The 20,063-nt window shown below is 39.7% G+C and overlaps 1 protein-coding gene across 1 annotated transcript; it reads right to left on the bottom strand.

Moving 5' to 3' along the window:
• Positions 1-42: 42 nt before the first annotated feature.
• Positions 43-19,669, bottom strand: znhit1 (zinc finger, HIT-type containing 1). Its single transcript, XM_079871602.1, has 5 exons — positions 16,631-19,669; positions 16,225-16,395; positions 16,035-16,114; positions 15,167-15,336; positions 43-174 (listed from the first exon to the last, which is right to left on the bottom strand). The coding sequence occupies exons 1-5, from the start codon at positions 16,650-16,652 to the stop codon at positions 153-155; spliced, it is 465 nt and encodes a 154-aa protein (XP_079727728.1). The 5' UTR covers positions 16,653-19,669; the 3' UTR covers positions 43-152.
• Positions 19,670-20,063: the final 394 nt, after the last annotated feature.

The raw sequence follows: 20,063 nt of genomic DNA, 5'->3' as shown, positions 1-20,063 counted from the left end.
CCAGACCCAGGACTGCTAGTAATATATGCCTCAATATGTTTATTGTGCAGGTAAATAGCTGTGATGCTTTTGAGGAACATAAGCTTGTAAGAGTGCAGTATGACCCATAAGCTTGCTTTGCTTTTGATAGGAGTTCAGGACAGATGAACCAATCATACCGTCCACTTTAGACACCTGAAAAGACAAGAGCACAATTCAACACATTTAATCTTGCCTAGTCCTATCAGTTTACCATATTGGTGTTTCATCTTGACCTTTCATTATGTTTCATCTTGACCTGTCATTACTTACTCACTTACTACTTAAAAACTTTTATTTTGTAAAAAATGGCATAGTCACACTTGTGGTGTTCCCGGTCAAAAATGACAGGCCTATTAAAAAATTGCTTATAAATCACTCATTTAACCACATTTTCACCCAATCTTGGATTCAATCTTTGTATCAACTTGTTTTCTTTCATTTAGGACTGGTTTTATATTTAATTTTCAAACAGTTTAATTGTAGGAGTCATTTATCCGAGCTTATGCACCTCAATTTTTGAGTGAAAAAAGCATTATTTGTTAATAATTTTGGCAATATTGAGAAAAATATTTTAAAAAACTGCACTGTTGATCACACTAGTCTACTTTAATGTTTAACCAGGAAGTTTCTTTTGAAATTATTTTATTTTGTATAAAATGGCACAGTGTCACACTTGTGGTGTTCCTGGTCAAAAATGACCGGCCATTAAAAAGTTCATGTAGAAGATCACAAAACACAGAGAAAAGGGGTGCACAGTAACACTTGTGCTGTTCCTTGACAAATCTAACCATTCCCAGATAGCAAAATTGGTGTGGCCCAGATCCGGCCCACACTTGACACTTTCATCTGGCCCACATACCGCGTGGAATGATGGCACTTGGGCGGTCCGCTCCTGTTTGCCAAATTTGGGCCACAATTAAGCCATAACAATGCCGCATGTCAGCCATAAACAAAACAAATGAAGCAGAACTGGCCCATATCTGGCCCAGACACTACAGTTGCTCTGGCCCAGATCCGGCCCACACTTGACACTTTCATCTGGCCCACATACCGCGTGGAATGATGGCACTTGGGCGGTCCGCTCCTGTTTGCCAGATGTGGGCCACAATTAAGCCATAGCAATGCCGCATGTCAGCCATAAACAAAATAAATGAAGCCAAATTGGCCCACATCTGGCCCAGACACCAAAGTTGCTGTGGCCCAGATCCGGCAAACAGGAGCGGACCGCCCAAGTGCCATCATTCCACGCGGTATGTGGGCCAGATGAAAGTGTCAAGTGTGGGCCAGATCTGGGCCACAGCAACTTTGGTGTCTGGGCCAGATATGGGCCAGTTCTGCTTCATATGTTTTGTTTACGGCTGACATGCGGCATTGCTATGGCTTAATTGTGGCCCACATCTGGCAAACAGGAGCGGACCGCCCAAGTGCCATCATTCCACGCGGTATGTGGGCCAGATGAAAGTGTCAAGTGTGGGCCGGATCTGGGCCACAGCAACTTTGGTGTCTGGGCCAGATATGGGCCAGTTCTGCTTCATTTGTTTTGTTTACGGCTGACATGCGGCATTGCTATGGCTTAATTGTGGCCCACATCTGGCAAACAGGAGCGGACCGCCCAAGTGCCATCATTCCACGCGGTATGTGGGCCAGATGAAAGTGTCAAGTGTGGGCCGGATCTGGGCCACAGCAACTTTGGTGTCTGGGCCAGATATGGGCCAGTTCTGCTTCATTTGTTTTGTTTACGGCTGACATGCGGCATTGCTATGGCTTAATTGTGGCCCACATCTGGCAAACAGGAGCGGACCGCCCAAGTGCCATCATTCCACGCGGTATGTGGGCCAGATGAAAGTGTCAAGTGTGGGCCGGATCTGGGCCACAGCAACTTTGGTATCTGGGCCAGATATGGGCCAGTTCTGCTTCATTTGTTTTGTTTACGGCTGACATGCGGCATTGCTATGGCTTAATTGTGGCCCACATCTGGCAAACAGGAGCGGACCGCCCAAGTGCCATCATTCCACGCGGTATGTGGGCCAGATGAAAGTGTCAAGTGTGGGCCGGATCTGGGCCACAGCAACTTTGGTGTCTGGGCCAGATATGGGCCAGTTCTGCTTCATTTGTTTTGTTTACGGCTGACATGCGGCATTGCTTTGGCTTAATTGTGGCCCACATCTGGCAAACAGGAGCGGACCGCCCAAGTGCCATCATTCCACGCGGTATGTGGGCCAGATGAAAGTGTCAAGTGTGGGCCGGATCTGGGCCACAGCAACTTTGGTGTCTGGGCCAGATATGGGCCAGTTCTGCTTCATTTGTTTTGTTTATGGCTGACATGTGGCATTGCTATGGCTTAATTGTGGCCCAAATCTGGCAAACAAGAGCGGACCACCCATGTACCATCATTCCACGCGGTATGTGGGCCAGATGAAAATGATGGCACTTGGGCGGTCCGCTCCTGTTTGCCAGATTTGAGCCACAATTAAGCCATAGCAATGCCACATGTCAGCCATAAACAAAACAAATGAAGCAGAACTGGCACAAATCTGAGCCACAGTTCATTTTAATTCGGGCCCAGATTCGACACCTTGTATGTATACCTGAAATGATAGCACTTGGGTGGTCCACTCCTGTTTAACAGATCTGGGCCACAAGCAGGCCATTTGTTCAGCCACATATTAGCCAAGAATTAACTAAATAAGCCTTAAATGTGTGTTTTTGTGTGTGCATGCTGTGCCATTAAAACTTTGGGAAACTCAGTGACTGAATATCACTGACACTAAGTGAACTCTGCATCAACAATATCCAACATACAGAAAAGAGAAATGTAAAAATGGTCCCTCTTTATGTTAAGATAAGTTACAACAGATGATTCAAACACATTTCTGAAAACATTTGCATCATTTATTAATATTGCCAAAGAACAACCCAACCCACATTTTCAAAACTGGAAAGCAATCTAAACAAAAAAAACACCAACAATAAATAAACACAATATATGCATAGAAAGCATAGTAAAAACTAAATAAAAACAAAACATGTTTCCAGTAGCCTTGGTCATCCAAAAAAAAAAAAAAAAAAAAAAACAGACAACACAAGTTAACACACTACAAAAATTTAGCAAATTGATCCATCCAAAATTATAGAATTTGACCTCCTTGACTGGGCCCATCTGCATCATGGCAATCTTGCAAGCCTTTATTGGATACACAAATGAAAAAAAACAAAAACTGTTGAATCAGTAACAGAACGCTGATAATACAATAGTGTTGAAGTACAAAACAAACACACACACAACTACTTAGAAGCCAAATTAAATAAAAAAGCCCTAAACAAAATATAATTAAAAAATAAAATAAATAAATACAAAACAAAAAAAGCAGGCACTGTAGTGAGAGATGCGTTCAGGAATTACCTGCATCTATACACCGTCTATTTACTAATAGTGAAGCTGCAAGTTTTAAAAACTTTAAAAACGTCTGTCTCTGTGCTTTAATCAAAGCAGCACATTAATATTGAATGGTGAATAAATGGACTGGAACTACCAGTGCATTAAACGGTTTGGTAACACTGTAAGGTCTTATTTGTTAACATTAGTTAATGTATTAACTAGTATTAACTAACATTAACTAGGCTACATTATGTATTAAGCTTTCTTAAAGTTACAGTCAATCATTGTTTGATCATGTTAGTTCACAGTGCATTAACTAATGTTAACAAATACAACTTTTGATTTTAGTAATGCATTAGTAAGCATCACAATTAGCATTAATTACGATTAATAAATACTAGGGGTGGAACGGTACACAGAAGTCATGGTTCGGTTCATACCTCGGTTCGGACATCACGGTTCGGTACGAGTTCTGTACAATGGAGGGAAAAGCAAAACAAAAATGTAGAGAGCAATTTTTTTTTCTTGTGCATGTCTGTAGGCTGTACCACCAAAGGAAAATAAGTGTCTTAAAGGAGAACTCCGGTCAATTTTAACATTGAGCTCATTTTTTTGTAAATTTGGAGTGCTGTCAGTACAGAGAACAACGACAAAAATCGGTGTTGCCTACACCGTGTTATCCTCTTTAAAATTTGCACCCTGTTGACTTCAATGGGGCAAGTTTTAAACCTGCTTTTAGCCTCTTAACATCCTTGATGTGTCATTACAAGTGCACCAGCCATGTGAGTGATTTTATTCAGAGTGAATTTATTCTCCACTGTTGCTTAGTTACTAGGGCTGTCACTTTACGTTCGAAAATCGATTGCACAATCGATCGGACCAACCAACACAAGTTTCGAAAACGAATAGGGAATCGATTTTAACGGTCTTTTCTCGGAACGCGTCCAGCTCGTCACGATACGCCCGCAGCGAACGCGCGTCACACAGCAACTCTGACAAACACACATTATACTTCTGCATAATGTTTCTATTTTTACTACAAAAATGTGAATTCTGCCGGTATTCAGACAGTCTCATGCATACAGATACAGATTCAGGCTACGGTCAACAATCGCCACGTAGGCAACATTTGTTTGACTTTTCTAACCGTAAACACAGCCATGTTGAAGACAGTAATGTTTTTCATTGATGTTATGGCAGTCCACTGTGCTTATTGCTTTTCGAGAATGTAGCACTCCTGTTTGTCATTGTGCACGAAACTTCACGCCAATAAATCAACAGGAATATTGCTGACTTGTGTGCGTCTCAAGCGCCCTCTTTACGTTCGTCCTAATGCCTGTTAGTTGTCTGTGGATTTGCCCATATTTGGCGTTTAAAATGGAAATGACTTTAGACATGGAAAATCGATTTTACAATCGATTCAATGAACACATATGTCTCAAAAATCGAACAGGATTTTTTCACAAAAGTGACAGCCCTATTAGTTACCTATGATCACGCGTGTGAACTCGACAATCGACTACTGTGGACTTCGACCGAAAACAGGATGTAAATACAGGTATGTGCTCTGGCTGAATTAACATCACTTTTATTCATATCTTTCTCATCTACTGCAGTCAGATTCACCGCGTTCACTCTGAAGGAATCACTCACATTTTCTGTGCACTTGTAATGACACATCAAGGATGTTAAGAGGCTAAAAGCAGGTTTAATACTTGCCCCATTGAAGTCAACAGGGTGCAAATTTTAAAGAGGATAACACGGTGAAGGCAACACCGATTTTTGTCGTTGTTCTCTGTACTGACAGCACTCCAAATTTACAAAAAAAGCTCAATGTTAAAATTTACCGGAGTTCTCCTTTAAGCCTTGTATTTTTTTAAAAATGTTTTATTAATAAAGTAAAGGCATAGAACCAGTTTATTTGTAGTGCATTGACAATAGTTTTATATAATTAGTTTATTAATTAAATTAATAAAAAGACAAAAAGAACTTGAGATGTGTTTTGTAATTGTACCTGAATGAATTTAAAATAAATTTGCTACATTTCAGATCAATATATTTGTTTTCCTTAAAATTTTAATGAACACTAACTTTATTCTCATGTTAATTATACATAATTTATTTCTGTATAAAATAATACTACCATTAAAAACACATTTGATTTTCTTTTTTTAATCAATGTAGAATGTGTAACTTAAAAATAAACAGATTACTGCTCTGTTTATTTTTAGGACAAGAAATGAAAACCAATGCAATATGATGAATGTCCAAAAGATGGCACCCACAGACTGTTTTTAAATGGGGTTGGATAAATATTTTTTGCTTTTAAACAGTGTGTGTGTGCGTGTGAGAGAGAGAGAGAGAGAGAGAGAGAGAGAGAGAGAGAGAGAGAGAGAGAGAGAGAGAGAGAGATTTTGGTTGGGTGACAGTTGTAGGTTACAGTTTGACAAGAGTTTACAGTTTGACAAAAGCACAATGTTGTGTTTTATTGCGAGTGTACACAAATATAAGTAAACACTTTGCAGTTTGAATGATGTCCTGTATGAACAAAATGATGGAGTATGTTTTTATGTTTCCACTGTTCGATCGCGCCCACACCTCGATCTCTCTCTCACACACGCACGCACACAACATATTCCAGCATTGCAATCTTGACATCGCAGCCTGTTCATTATAGACACAGAGCTTCAGAGCTAAGGCGGAGCTACAGATTAGGTGTCCCTAAAGAACCCGCGTATCTAACAGTAGTTCCGCATTACATTAATTAATTTGCACGCAAGTTTTTTTTTTTTTAATACCGTGTATTTTCCGTGTATATTCATGCACCGAACCATGACGCCCGTACCGTTTCGGTTCAATACGAATACATGTACCGTTCCACCCCTAATAAATAGAACAAGAATTGTTCATGCCACATGTTAACTAAAGTAGTTAACTAATGTTAACTTGTAAAGTGTTACAAATGGCTACACCTTGCAGCCAATCAGAATAAAGTATTCAGACAGACCATGGTATTATACACAATAGCAAAAACACAATGTAACTGACTTACTGGTGTCTTGGACCCTCCTCCGTTTTTCTTTCTCTTCTCCCTCCGTCTCGGTCACTTGCAAGATGAAGCCATTTTTTAATAAATGATTCGATCTCTTGATCGGTGGCCGCAGCTGTCAGTCTGTTGTTTCTGACAGTTCCTAAAAAAATATAACATTGTAAATGCAAGGATGGACTACACAACTTTTAAAATCTTAGGACCAATTAGGTAACACAAGCATTAGCGCATAGTTAATGCATAGTTAGCCAGCGCCAATGTAAAGAACATTTTGGCCATGGCCAAGGACACTCTTTGCTTCCAGATGTCCAAAAGGAACAAGTTTGATGCCTGCTAGGAAGATCGGACTGCGTCAAAAAATGGAAATCACATTATGAAATAAATGTTTATCTCCAAAACACATTGGCCACAATTATTGGCACCTCTAGATTTTGTTTACGAGTAAAATATCTCAGAAGTATATTCCCATTAATATTGATCTTTTTTAGCACACCAGGGTGACTAGAAGTGCCTCTAAGAAAATAGCTAAAGAATTGAAAATCCCCATTTTGACCATCAGGGCAATAATTAAGAAGTTATAATCAACTAATGATGTTACGAATCTGCCTGGAAGAGGACGTGTGTCTATATTGTCTTAATGGACGGTGAGGAGGAGAGTTTGAGTGGCCAAAGACTCTTCAAGGATCACAGATGGAGAATTGCAGAGATTAGTTGAGTCTTGGGGTCAGAAAGCCTAAAAAAAAAAAATTAAACAACCCCTACATCCCACATGTTGTTTGGGAGGGTTTCAAGAAAAATCCTCCTCGCTCCGCTAAAATTAAACTCCAGCATATTCAGTTGTCAGACATGACTGGAACTTCAAAAGGGACCGTATTCTATGGTCAGATGAAACAAAAAAAGGGGCTTTTTGGCAGCAAATGCACTAGATGTGTTTTAAACTGTAGGCTATTTTATTCCCACCAGCAGTTTTCTGTAGCAAATCACATTGACACATGTTATTAAGGTGAAAACATCCTGACTCAAAACAGTAAATGACAAAAAAAAAAAAAAAAAAAAAAAAAAAACATAAAGCAGCCACCTAACGTTAATTTTATAATTAGTCTACTAGGGTATAATAAAAATGTGAAATACATAGAGGAATAGCCTAATACCTGAACCAACTTTTAAATAGTCTACCTGAACCCAAAACATCTATTATTGTTACTTTGTAATCATCTCATAAAAGCTTTTATTGTAAGAAAAAGCATGTAGTTTTTTTTTTATTTGTGCATTATTCCTAGGGTTAATGAAACATTGCTGTCACAAAGTAATACAACTAGTGCAGTATTATGTCCAATGTATATAAACATGAATGTCAAATTACACTATAATATTTATTTATCTTGTCATTGTTGTGCCAAAATAAGACACGAGATAATACTTTAACCGTGCAGAACTGACTAAAGGTTGGGAGAGTGATAGGGAGCAACATGAGCAAATCTAAATGTAACGTTAATGGCGCGCCGAGCAATCGATACTTGTTCATTTCGCATTCGTGACAACCGATCTAGCTTAGAGTTGAACTGCCAAAATAATGTAACTTCGAATAGAAATGATTCCATCGACTCTATATAACACAACATGCAGACTCCAACTTGATATAACGAAGCAATCGCTAACAAAAAGAAACATTTATCTATTATGTCTTACCTTGACTTTTTGCAGTACCGGTATCCGTCCTCCGTCCTCCTGACAATCCTCTGACGTTTTGGTTTTGAGCGCCTTTTTCGCGCTTTCCGGCATCGTTTAAATTTAAAGGGCCGTGAACTGGAACATCGTCCGTTAGATTTTTTTTCTTCACAGACAACTGCAAATGCAGTAAATATTATATTTAAACATAATAGATCTCTAATCAGCAAAAAAGTGGGAACATTTTGTCATGAATACAGGGCTTTGAAAAAGTATTCAAGAAAAAATATCAAAATAATATTTTCTCATAGCAGGTTCTGCTGATTTGTCATCTTCATTTAATTGTATTTCATCACTTATAGTGTCAATTAGTATTATCATTTTTTAATATTTAATAAAGATTGTTTATAGCCTAAAGATGACAGTTGTATAAATGTAAATTATATTTAGCCAGAAATGTAAGAAAAATGTAAGGTTTATTTAGAATAAAATATTATATATATATATATATATATATATATATATATATATATATATATATATATATATATATATATTAAAAAATTATAATACTAATTGACACTATAAGTGATGAAATACAATTAAATGAAGATATATATATTATATATATATATATATATATATATATATATATATATATATATATATATATATAAAATGAAATACAATTAAATGAAGATGAAGATATATATAAAATATTTTACATATTTAAGTATTTTAAGGGAGTTTAAAATATTACCCTTTGTGGGGTCACTTTGACACACCTAGGAACAGTGAATCACAACCTCAATGTCCCCTTATATTCTCCACAACAAATCCTGTACATTTGTTATAAAAATAGCCAAATAATAGTTTTGTCATAATTTTAAGTCATCTTGAGGCCCCAGTGGAAGTTTGTCCAGGTCTGCTCTAGAAGTTAGATGACACTGCTAGCAAGATAAGCAAGGTTACACCGAGTAGGCTACAACATGTTCCTGGCTCAACATCTTTGTTGATCCTGGAACAGCATTCGACCAATTAGATTTGAAGTTTGCAGTTATGTCAAGTTTAGGCTTACAACCATGCTTTTAGATCAATGTTATTATCATTTCCCTCTGATTGTAGGTTTAGGGTTAGGGTTAGGACAATTTTTATGGACAGGAATGTTATTGCTACAAAATGTTACATGTTACATGTATGTTACAACAAAATATATTGATACAGGAGCATGTACTTGGCAAAATCATTGTGCCCCAAGCTTTGCACAAACAGCAACTAAAGTATCTTCTTGCACATCCCAAAACCATAAAAAGTCTTCATAACTTTGAACCTAGACACTTGAACTTTTCTAGACACTCTACCTACAATACATATGTTAGCAATAGCATATATGTCATAGATGTAAGTACATGTAGCCTCACATCCAGCCTAAGGCCCCGTCCACACTACTGCGTTTTCGTTTAAAAACGGAGACCTTTTGCTCCGTTTGCACCTCCCGTCCACACTAAAACGGCAAAAACGGAGACCCAAAACGGAGAAGTTTAGAAACGCTGCCGACCCGTTTTTCGTTTTGAATCTCCGGAGTGTGTTTTAGTGTGGACGGGTCAAAACGGAGGACTTTAGAAACGATGACGTAGTAGATGCTCATGCTCGGCTCTATGATTGGGTGTCGTCAGTCATGGCGTATATCTTTGCTAGCAGCTGTTGTCCAAGTAAATCCTGCATTTTACAATGATATAACTGCCTACATGCGCCGGAGGCAAGCTATTATTCGAGCGATCTGTGACAATTCCCTTGTGCAGAGGCGGCATCGACCGTACATGGAGCGTCGGTTTTGGGTTAACCCGGGAAGAACCAGCGCATGGTGGGATCATTTTATCAATGAAGTTGTGTTTACACCGGCACGCGCATGCCCAGTGTTGGTGAATGGTCACGTGATCCGCGTTTTCAGTCGTTTTAATGTGGACGGAGACCAATTCTAAAATACGCAGCTAAAACGCTGGTGTGGACGGAGATCGTATTCGTTTTAATTCTCCGTTTTTAAACGAAAATGCAGTAGTGTGGACGGGGCATAAGTGTCTGCTCCATCCATACCAAAAAAGTATTGTTAAATGTTGTTAAATTAAAAAAAAAAATGTTCAGGCCATTACAGTTTCAAACTTTGTCCCTTTTAAGCTAAATTAGCCATTTTCAGAAGTGTTGCATCCAATCCAGAAATGGACTTACCAAGTAGGTTTTAATTTTTGGGAAACACAAAGAATATTTGCCACGTTGATATGCCGTATATATTTCCCAAACGTGGCCCAAAATGTAATTAATTATTTGGGCAATATTTGCCATGTCATATGTGGGCCACTTTTGCCTCACATCCAGATGAGATAGTGCTCACTGAGCCATATCTTTGCCAAAACTGAACCAGATATGTTTTAAGATAAATGGGTCACATTTGCAGCATTATATGTGGGCCACTTTTGGCTCACACCCAGATGAGCTAGTGCTCACAGAGCCATATCTTTGCCAAATCTGGCCCAGATATGTTTTAAGAAAACTGGGCCACATTTGCTGAAACATATGTGGGCCATTTTTGGTTTACATCCAGATCAGTCATTGTCGATTGTGCCACGTTTTTGCCATAGGTGGCCCACATTTGGCTTGTGATATATGGGCCACATTCATTATTTATCATATGGGCCACTTTTGGCTCACATCCATATGAGCCAGTGCTACTGAACCATATCTTAGCCCAAACTGGCCCAGATATGTTTTAAGATAACTGGGCCACATTTGGAGCATCATATGTGGGCCACTTTTGGCTCAAATCCAGATGAGCCAGTGCTCACTGAGCCATATCTTTGCCAAACTGGCCCAGATATGTTTTAAGATAACTGGGCCACATTTGGATCATCATATGTGGGCCACTTTTGGCTCACACCCAGATGAGCCAGTGCTCACTAAGCCATATCTTTGCCAAAACTGGCCCAGATGTGTTTTAAGATAACTGGGCCACATTTGGAGCATCATATGTGGGCCACTTTTGGCTCAAATCCAGATGAGCCAGTGCTCACTGAGCCATATCTTTGCCAAACTGGCCCAGATATGTTTTAAGATAACTGGGCCACATTTGGATCATCATATGTGGGCCACTTTTGGCTCACACCCAGATGAGCCAGTGCTCACTAAGCCATATCTTTGCCAAAACTGGCCCAGATGTGTTTTAAGATAACTGGGCCACATTTGGAGCATCATATGTGGGCCACTTTTGGCTCAAATCCAGATGAGCCAGTGCTCACTGAGCCATATCTATGCCCAAACTGGCCCAGATATGTTTTAAGATAACTGGGCCACATTTGGATCATCATATGTGGGCCACTTTTGGCTCACACCCAGATGAGCCAGTGCTCACTAAGCCATATCTTTGCCAAAACTGGCCCAGATGTGTTTTAAGATAACTGGGCCACATTTAGATCATCATATGTGGGCCACTTTTGGCTCACACCCAGATGAGCAAGTGCTCACTGAGCCATATCTTCGCCAAAACTGGCCCAGATGTGTTTTAAGATCACTGGGCCACATTTGCAGTATTATATCTGGGCCACTTTTGGCTCACACCCAGATGAGCCAGTGCTCGCTGAGCCATATCTTTGCCCAAACTGGCCCAGATGTGTTTTAAGATCACTGGGCCACATTTGCAGCATTATATGTGGGCCACTTTTGGCTCACACCCAGATGAGCCAGTGCTCACTGAGCCATATCTTTGCCCAAACTGGCCCAGATGTGTTTTAAGATAACTGGGCCACATTTGGAGGATCAAATGTGGGCCACTTTTGGCTCACACCCAGATGAGCCAGTGTTCACTAAACCATATCATTGCCCAAACTGGCCCAGATGTGTTTTAAGATAACTGGGCCACATTTGGAGGATCAAATGTAGGCCACTTTTGGCTCACACCCAGATGAGCAAGTGCTCACTGAGCCATATCATTGCCAAAACTGGCCCAGATGTGTTTTAAGATAACTGGGCCACATTTGCAGCATTATATGTGGGCCACTTTTGGCTCACACCCAGATGAGCCAGTGCTCACTGAGCCATATCTTTGCCCAAACTGGCCCAGATGTGTTTTAAGATAACTGGGCCACATTTGGAGGATCAAATGTGGGCCACTTTTGGCTCACACCCAGATGAGCCAGTGTTCACTGAGCCATATCTTTGCCAAAACTGGCCCAGATATGTTTTAAGATAACTGGGCCACATTTGCAGCATTATATGTGGGCCACTTTTGGCTCACACCCAGATGAGCAAGTGCTCACTGAGCCATATCTTTGCCCAAACTGGCCCAGATGTGTTTTAAGATAACTGGGCCACATTTGCAGCACTATATGTGGGCCACTTTTGGCTCACACCCAGATGAGCCAGTGCTCACTGAGCCATATCTTTGCCAAAACTGGCTCAGATGTGTTTTAAGATAACTGGGCCACATTTGCAGCATTATATGTGGGCCACTTTTGGCTCACATCCAGATGAGACAGTGCCACTGAGCCATATCTTTGCCAAAACTGGCCCAGATGTGTTTTAAGATAACTGGGCCACATTTGCTGAAACATATGTAGGCCACTTTTGGCTCACACCCAAATGAGCCAGTGCTCACTGAGCCATATCATTGCCAAAACTGGCCCAGATGTGTTTTAAGATAACTGGGCCACATTTGGAGCATCAAATGTGGGCCACTTTTGGCTCACACCCAGATGAGCCAGTGCTCACTGAACCATATCTTTGCCCAAACTGGCCCAGATGTGTTTTAAGATAACTGGGCCACATTTGGAGCATCAAATGTGGGCCACTTTTGGCTCACACCCAGATGAGCCAGTGCTCACTGAGCCATATCTTTGCCAAAACTGGCCCAGATATGTTTTAAGATAACTGGGCCACATTTTCAGCATCATATATGGGCCACTTTTGGCTCACATCCAGATGAGACAGTGCCATTGAGCCATATCTTTGCCAAAACTGGCCCAGATGTGTTTTAAAATAACTGGGCCACATTTGCAGCAGCATATGTGGGCCACTTTTGGCTCACATCCAGATGAGACAGTGCCACTGAGCCATATCTTTGCCAAAACTGGCCCAGATATGGTTTAAGATAACTGGGCCACATTTGAAGCATCATATGTGGGCCACTTTTGGCTCACATCCAGATGAGACAGTGCCACTGAGCCATATATTTGCCAAAACTGGCCCAAATGTGTTTTAAGATAACTGGGCCACATTTGCAGCATTATATGTGGGCCACTTTTGGCTCACATCCAGATGAGACAGTGCCACTGTGCCATATCTTTGCCAAAACTGGCCCAGATATGTTTTAAGAAAACTGGGCCACATTTGCTGAAACATATGTGGGCCATTTTTGGTTTACATCCAGATTAGTCATTGTCGATTGTGCCACGGTTTTGCCATAGGTGGCCCACATTTGGTTTGTGATATTTGGGCCATATTCATTGTTTATCATATGGGCCACTTTAGGCTCACATTCAGATTACACATTCCCATGAGTGCCGCATCTTTGCCTAAAAAGGCCCACATGTGATTTAACATATTTGGGCCATATTTGCCATTTTACATGTGGGCCACTTCAGGCTCAGACACATTTGGTCCGGGCCATAAGTAGGCCAGCAGTGCCGCATCATTGCCTGAAGTGGCCCACATCCGTCTGCTATCTGGGTTGTGACATACAAGAAAGAACACATTAACACTGTCATATAGAGAACACAAATCAAACACTTCTTTCAGTTTTCCAAATTATGAACTAACCAAAACGACAAACACCAGGTCTCTGTGTAAACTCATGCAAATGACTAACAAAAGCATTTTTAAGGTAACTTGCAATTGTGTGAGTGTGTGTTCGAATGTGGTAATGTCAGATTGATGAATGGATATTAGATTAAAAAATTTTATCACTGTGAAAAAGAATGTTTCTTTCAGAAAATAGTTTGTGTGTGTGTGTGTGTGTGTGTGTGTGTGTGTGTGGCATACATGTATCCATGCATGCACATGTCCAATGGCTCTATGTCTGCAAGCACACATATACATATGTGAACATGATAAACATGCTCCTGACAACTAAATTTTTCTCTAATTTTCAGTCTCCCCCATTCACTTTCAATGACCAGGAGCTCGGATAAATGACTCCTACAATTAAACCGTTTGAAAATGAAATACAAAACCAGTCCTAATTGAAAGAAAACAAGTTGATAAAAAGATTGAATCCAATTTTTGGTGATAATATAGCACAACAAGTGATTTATAAGCTATTTTGTGTAGGCTGGTCATTTTTGACTAGGAACACCACAAGTGTGACTCTGTGTCATTTTGTACAAAATAAAAGCATTTCAAAAGAAATTTCCTGGTTAAACATTAAAGTAGACTAGTGTGATCAACAATGCAATTTATTTTCATATTTTTCTCAATATTGCCAAAATTATTAACAAATAATGCTTTTTTCACTCAAAAACTGAGGTGCATAAGCTCGGATAAATGACTCCTACAATTAAACTGTTTGAAAATTGAATACAAAACCAGTCCTAATTGAAAGAAAACAAGTTGATAAAAAGATTGAATCCAATTTTTGGGGATAATATAGCATAACGAGGGATTTATAAGCTATTTTGTGTAGGCTCGTCATTTTTGACCGGGAACACCATAGGTGTAACAAGGTGAAAAAAACAACACAAAAAAAGTAAAAAAAAAAAAAAAAAAATTGGACAAGTTGTTATAGTCTCTGTGAACAAAGTCACTAAGTTTCAGTTCAATGCGATAACATTAACTAGTATTTTCAGGAAAAAGAAAATCTTCTCCAGTCAAAAATGACATGAACACCACATGAGGGTTAAGGGTGAAATGACTATTAATATGTCTGTGTCATCTTTCCTTTTGGTGTCTGTCTGCAGTAACAAAATTGAGTTGTCTTCTTGTGTAAGTTGTGTTACTATTATCTGGTATCACTTTTGAGGAAGTGTGTTGCCTTCCAGCCACACATGCATGAGCGAGTGTGTTACCTGGTCTCGTGGTGTGTTCCTAAACATCGGACACAGCAGTAGCGAGATCCACACGACACACAGGTGTAGTTTGAAGGGAAGCCGCACACTGCACAGAAATGACGCTGAGGAAACTTAGAGGGCTCAGCACATGCAGTCAGATAGTTTGGACCCTCACTAACACTCAAGTCCTGGAAGAAAAAAAAGTGTAAGAGGGTGAATGGCACGGAAATATTTTCAGGACTCCAAAAAGAAAAGAAAAGTAGCAGCAGCCTAGATTTAGAATTAATCATAAGTTTACATTGTGACATTGTTATATTATGCCCTGGAATTTCACTTTTGAAGATTTATTTTTACATCCTGTTACAGTACTGTCATAACAGTAACTTTTATTCAAATGCTACCATGATTTAAGAGTAATTTACAATTTTAAAGGGATAGTACACTCAAAAATGAAAATTATCATTACTCACCCTCAAGTTGTTTCAAACCTGTAGGAGTTTCTTTCTTCTGTTGAACACAAAATAAGAGACTTTGAATAATGTTGGTAACCAGTACCCAATCACTTCCATTGTAGGAAAAAAATACTTTGGAAGTCATTGACAACCATCAACTGTCTGGTTACCAACATTCTTCAAAATATCTTATTTTTTGTTCAATGAAAGAAATTCATACTGGTTTGGAAAGACGTGAGGGTGAGTAAATGATGATAACGTTTTAATTGTGGATTGAACCATCCCTTTAATGGTCTTACAAATAGGTTAATGTCTTTAAAAAAATTTTTGCGGTTTCTTTTGGGGTTCCGTAACATTCAACATTAAGAAGTGAGGGGTGTGTTTTGAGTTTCTCAGCACGCAGTGCTAATGAGTGAAATACGCGATTGCTTTACCTCCTCCTCCAGAAGCGTCTGGAAGTTTTTGCGGAACCTCTGTTTGAAATGATCACCCCTTGTCTTCTTCCTCCGCTTGCCTTGAAATCAAAATAAAGACAACACAACCGTCAACGTTACCGAGTCGGATAGAGCTCGATATATTTAATACGTGCAAATGGATGGGGATTGAACGATGCAAAACACCGACTCGATTCGTTGCTCTCGTCGAACTGCGGCAGCCGCTTGACGAGCTGCGGGAGGCTCGCGTGAGGGTCGTCCTGGAAGTTGTCTTTCTCGAGCGCCTCGAGCTGGCGGGTCAAACGGCGCTGGCGCGTGGCGCTGTCCAGCACGCGCCGCTGGCCGGGATCCTGCGATCGGACTGAGGAGGACAAATCATCTGAATGTGCACTACAGCTGGATTTACATGATTACAGAATAGGGCTGATAGTGTGATGATGCATAGCTAGGCTGTTTACATGTTCTGCTGCAAATAATAAAACACGGGGCTGGGAAGAGATTTACAAGTATTGCGTTATATTTATTTAGGCCTATTAATTTTTTTTTTTTACCATGCACTATTATCAGACAACTGATACACAGGAAGGCAAACATACCGGCTATTTTCTTCTCCGCCATGCCCGGAAGTTTAGTAAGAGAACCACTCTTTTCTTCTTCTTCTTCTTCTTTGGATTTTTACGGCAGCTGCCATCCTTTGAGTTGCATTACTGCCACCTTTCGGTTTTATTTATCCTTTGCTTTCATTCATACTAAATCCGCCTATCTAATCCAGTCATCCTCAAAAAATCAAATATCCATTTCCTACCCTCCGCACTCTCTCCATACTCCAATAAACTTTTAACTGTATTATCTACCCGTCCTATTTTTTTTAACTGGGTTATCATTTCTTGTCTTTCCTGAGTAAATTTCCTGCATGTTGTAAGAATATGTTCTGTTTCAGCTTCCTGACAATGTTCACACATTCCTGTAGGATGTTTTCCTGTATTTAAAAGTGTGCTATTAAGATTGCTATGCCCAATTCTCAGCCTGCTTATTATCGCCTGCTCTTTCCTCTTTGTTCCCCTACTTCTTGATATACATAGGCCTACTTTGCTTTGATTTGTATGTAAATGTCTCCCTTTTGTTGCATTATCCCAGCTCTGTTGCCATTGTTGATTTATACTTCTCCACACTATGCCTTTCCCCTCTGATTTTGATCATTTAATGTTGACTTCAACATCTCCTTTTTAACTGCTTCTTTTGCCACCTTATCCGCTTTCTCATTTCCCTGAATTCCAGAGTGTGCAGGGACCCACAGAAATATGACATTTTTCCCCTGCCTAACTATTCTTGAGTTCATCAATAACACTTCATACAACAGGTCTAGATGACTTCTAGTTCTACCTGTCTTCATGCTTATAAGAGCTGCCACAGAGTCACTACATATTAAGATTTCCTTGTCACTAATATGTTCTGTCCATTCCAACGCCATCAATATGGCAAACAGTTCAACTGCAAACACACTCAGACAATCAGTTGTTCTTTTACTAAATTCCACCTGATATCTAGGAACAACAACTGCAGATCCTGTTGCATCTGTTTGCATGTCCTTTGACCCATCTGTGAAAATCTGAATACTTTCCTTATACTTACTTTCCCTATATATACCAGTTAAATCATCATTCTTATTATTGCGTTTAATCTTAAGTAATTCCACATGGTTCTAATTCCCAGACAGGTCTAATGGGCCACACCACATTTGTGCCAAACTCTTTATCATAAACAGGGGTTTGCCATTTGATCCCCTGTCCACCCAAAACCTGTTTTTTGTGTTGTCTTCTTCTCCCAGCATGTCTGAAGCACCCTTTTTGCTGGATGGCTATCTCCATTTCCTCTTAAATTGACCCTATAATTAGCCCCCAGCTGCTTCCTTCTCAACCACAATGGCATTTCACCTGCTTCAACTTGGAGAGCACATACTGGGGAGGTTCTAACCGCTCCTACGCACACTCTTAAAGCCCGAGCTTGTATTACATCCAAGTCTGCTAACACAGATTTAGCTGCTGAACCATATACAATACTTCCGTAGTCTAACCTTGATCTTATTAAGGCTATATATATGCATTTCATCGATGCTACCTCCGCTCCCCCACCCCAATCCTGCAATACACCTCATGACATTTATAACTTTTTTACACTTATCAACTACATATCTAATATGCTCCCTCCATGTTAATCTCCCATCAAAATACACTCCCAAAAAACGAAACCTTTCAACTCTCTCTAAATTATTTCCGTACAATTTCAAATACCATTCTCTGACTTTCTTTCTTGTAAAGAACATAACTTTTGTTTTTTCCACTGAAAACTTAAATCCCCATTTTGTTCCCCACTTTTCGACTTGATTAAGTCCATCTTGCATTTTCTTAACTACATATTCCACATTTCTCCCTCTTTTCCACAGTGCTCCATCATCTGCACACAATGATCTCCCCATATCATTTGGAATGTTTACAAATATATCATTTACCATAATGGAAAATAAAGTTGGACTTATTACACTCCCCTGTGGTGTCCCGTTCTCTACAGTATATTGACTAGATAACTCTGCTCCTATCTTCACCTGAATAGTTCTTTCATTCAAAAAGTCCATAATACAATTAAATATTCTTCCTCCAATACCCATTAAGATATGCCTTTTCCACGTCGAAAAATACTGCAACCATTGTCTCCTTATTTACTTGAGCTTTCCTTATTTTATCTTCTAGCCCCAACACTGGATCTATAGTAGGCCTACTCCTTCCTTTCCTGAAACCGCTTTGATATGAAGCCACCATTTCTCTTTCCTCCAAGAAGTATGTTAACCTCTCATTCACCATACGTTCCATTATCTTACAGGTATGAGATGTCAAGGCAATTGGTCTATAGCTTCCAGGTCTACTGCTATCTTTTCCGGGTTTCCTTATTGGAATTATTATAGCCTCCTTCCAACTCCCTGGTATTATTCCATCTACCCACACTCTGTTGTACAGCATCAATAATTTCTCCATACTTTCTACACTTAAATGTTTTATCATACAATAACATATTTCATCTTTCCCATGGCGCCGTCTGTCCTGCTTTGTCTAGTGCTCTTATTAACTCTCCTATTCTAAAGGGAACATTCTGTCCATCCTCCATACTAATTTTCCTACCTAAAGCCTCCATATTTTCAGATTTTGTTTTCTCTCTACCTCTTCTACTTTCTTCCTGCAAATTATTTGAGCTATGTACCGTAACAAAAGTTTTTGCCATTAACTCTGCTTTTTCCCTATTTGTTACTGCTGTCTCATTTCCCTCAACCAGAACTGGATAACTCCATTCCCTCACCACTTGCTCTTTGCTACATCCTCCCTCCTTACGTTTCTTATTCTCTCCTGCCATCTTAACTGCCTCAGCATATGATACTTTTTCCTTTACTCGAATTTGTTGCACCTCCACCTCTTGCTTCAACACCTCACATCCCCAATATGCCACACTGTGATTACCTCCACAGTTACTACATTTGGGATTCACTCCCCCTCCACATTTTCCATATTCATGATCCCCACCACATCTAGCACATTTCCCCTTTCCTTTGCATACTTTGGCTATATGTCCAAACTCCTGGCAGTTGAAACATTGCATAGGTTTTGATATGTATTCCCTTACACTATACCTTACAAAACCACAGTAAAACTCCTTTGGAATCTCCTTTTTTCCAAACTCTACCAAAACAGTTTCAGTCTCAATTTTCTCTATTCCTCTTGTCATTCTTTTCACACTCTTAACTGATCCTTCCCTCACTTTCAGGTTCTCCATTAGCTCCCTCATACTGACATTAAAGTGGTGGTAAAATGCCCTTTTCACAAGATGTAAAATATATCTATGATGTCCCCAGAGTGTGTGTGAAGTTTTAGCGCAAAATACCCCACAGATATTTTTATATAGCAAGTTAAAGTTGTCACTTTTTGAGGGTTTGCAAAAACGCACCGTTTTGTGCCTGGCCCTTTAAATGCAAATGAGCTGCTG

This window comes from Squalius cephalus, assembly GCF_949319135.1.
Source record: "Squalius cephalus genome assembly, chromosome: 5".
In the NCBI taxonomy this organism is placed as follows: Eukaryota; Metazoa; Chordata; class Actinopteri; order Cypriniformes; family Leuciscidae; genus Squalius; species Squalius cephalus.
This window is presented reverse-complemented; position numbering and strand designations above follow the sequence as displayed.

Bases quoted from the DNA above. Each gene is read 5' to 3' on its own strand.
- znhit1 (XM_079871602.1), bottom strand. From the start codon at position 16,652: ATGGCGGAGAAGAAAATAGCCG. The intron at 16,115-16,224 runs GTCGGTGTTTTG...TTTGATTTCAAG, and splicing joins CGACGAGAGCAACGAATCGA to GCAAGCGGAGGAAGAAGACA. The intron at 15,337-16,034 runs GTAAAGCAATCG...TTTTTCTTCCAG, and splicing joins AGACGCTTCTGGAGGAGGAG to GACTTGAGTGTTAGTGAGGG.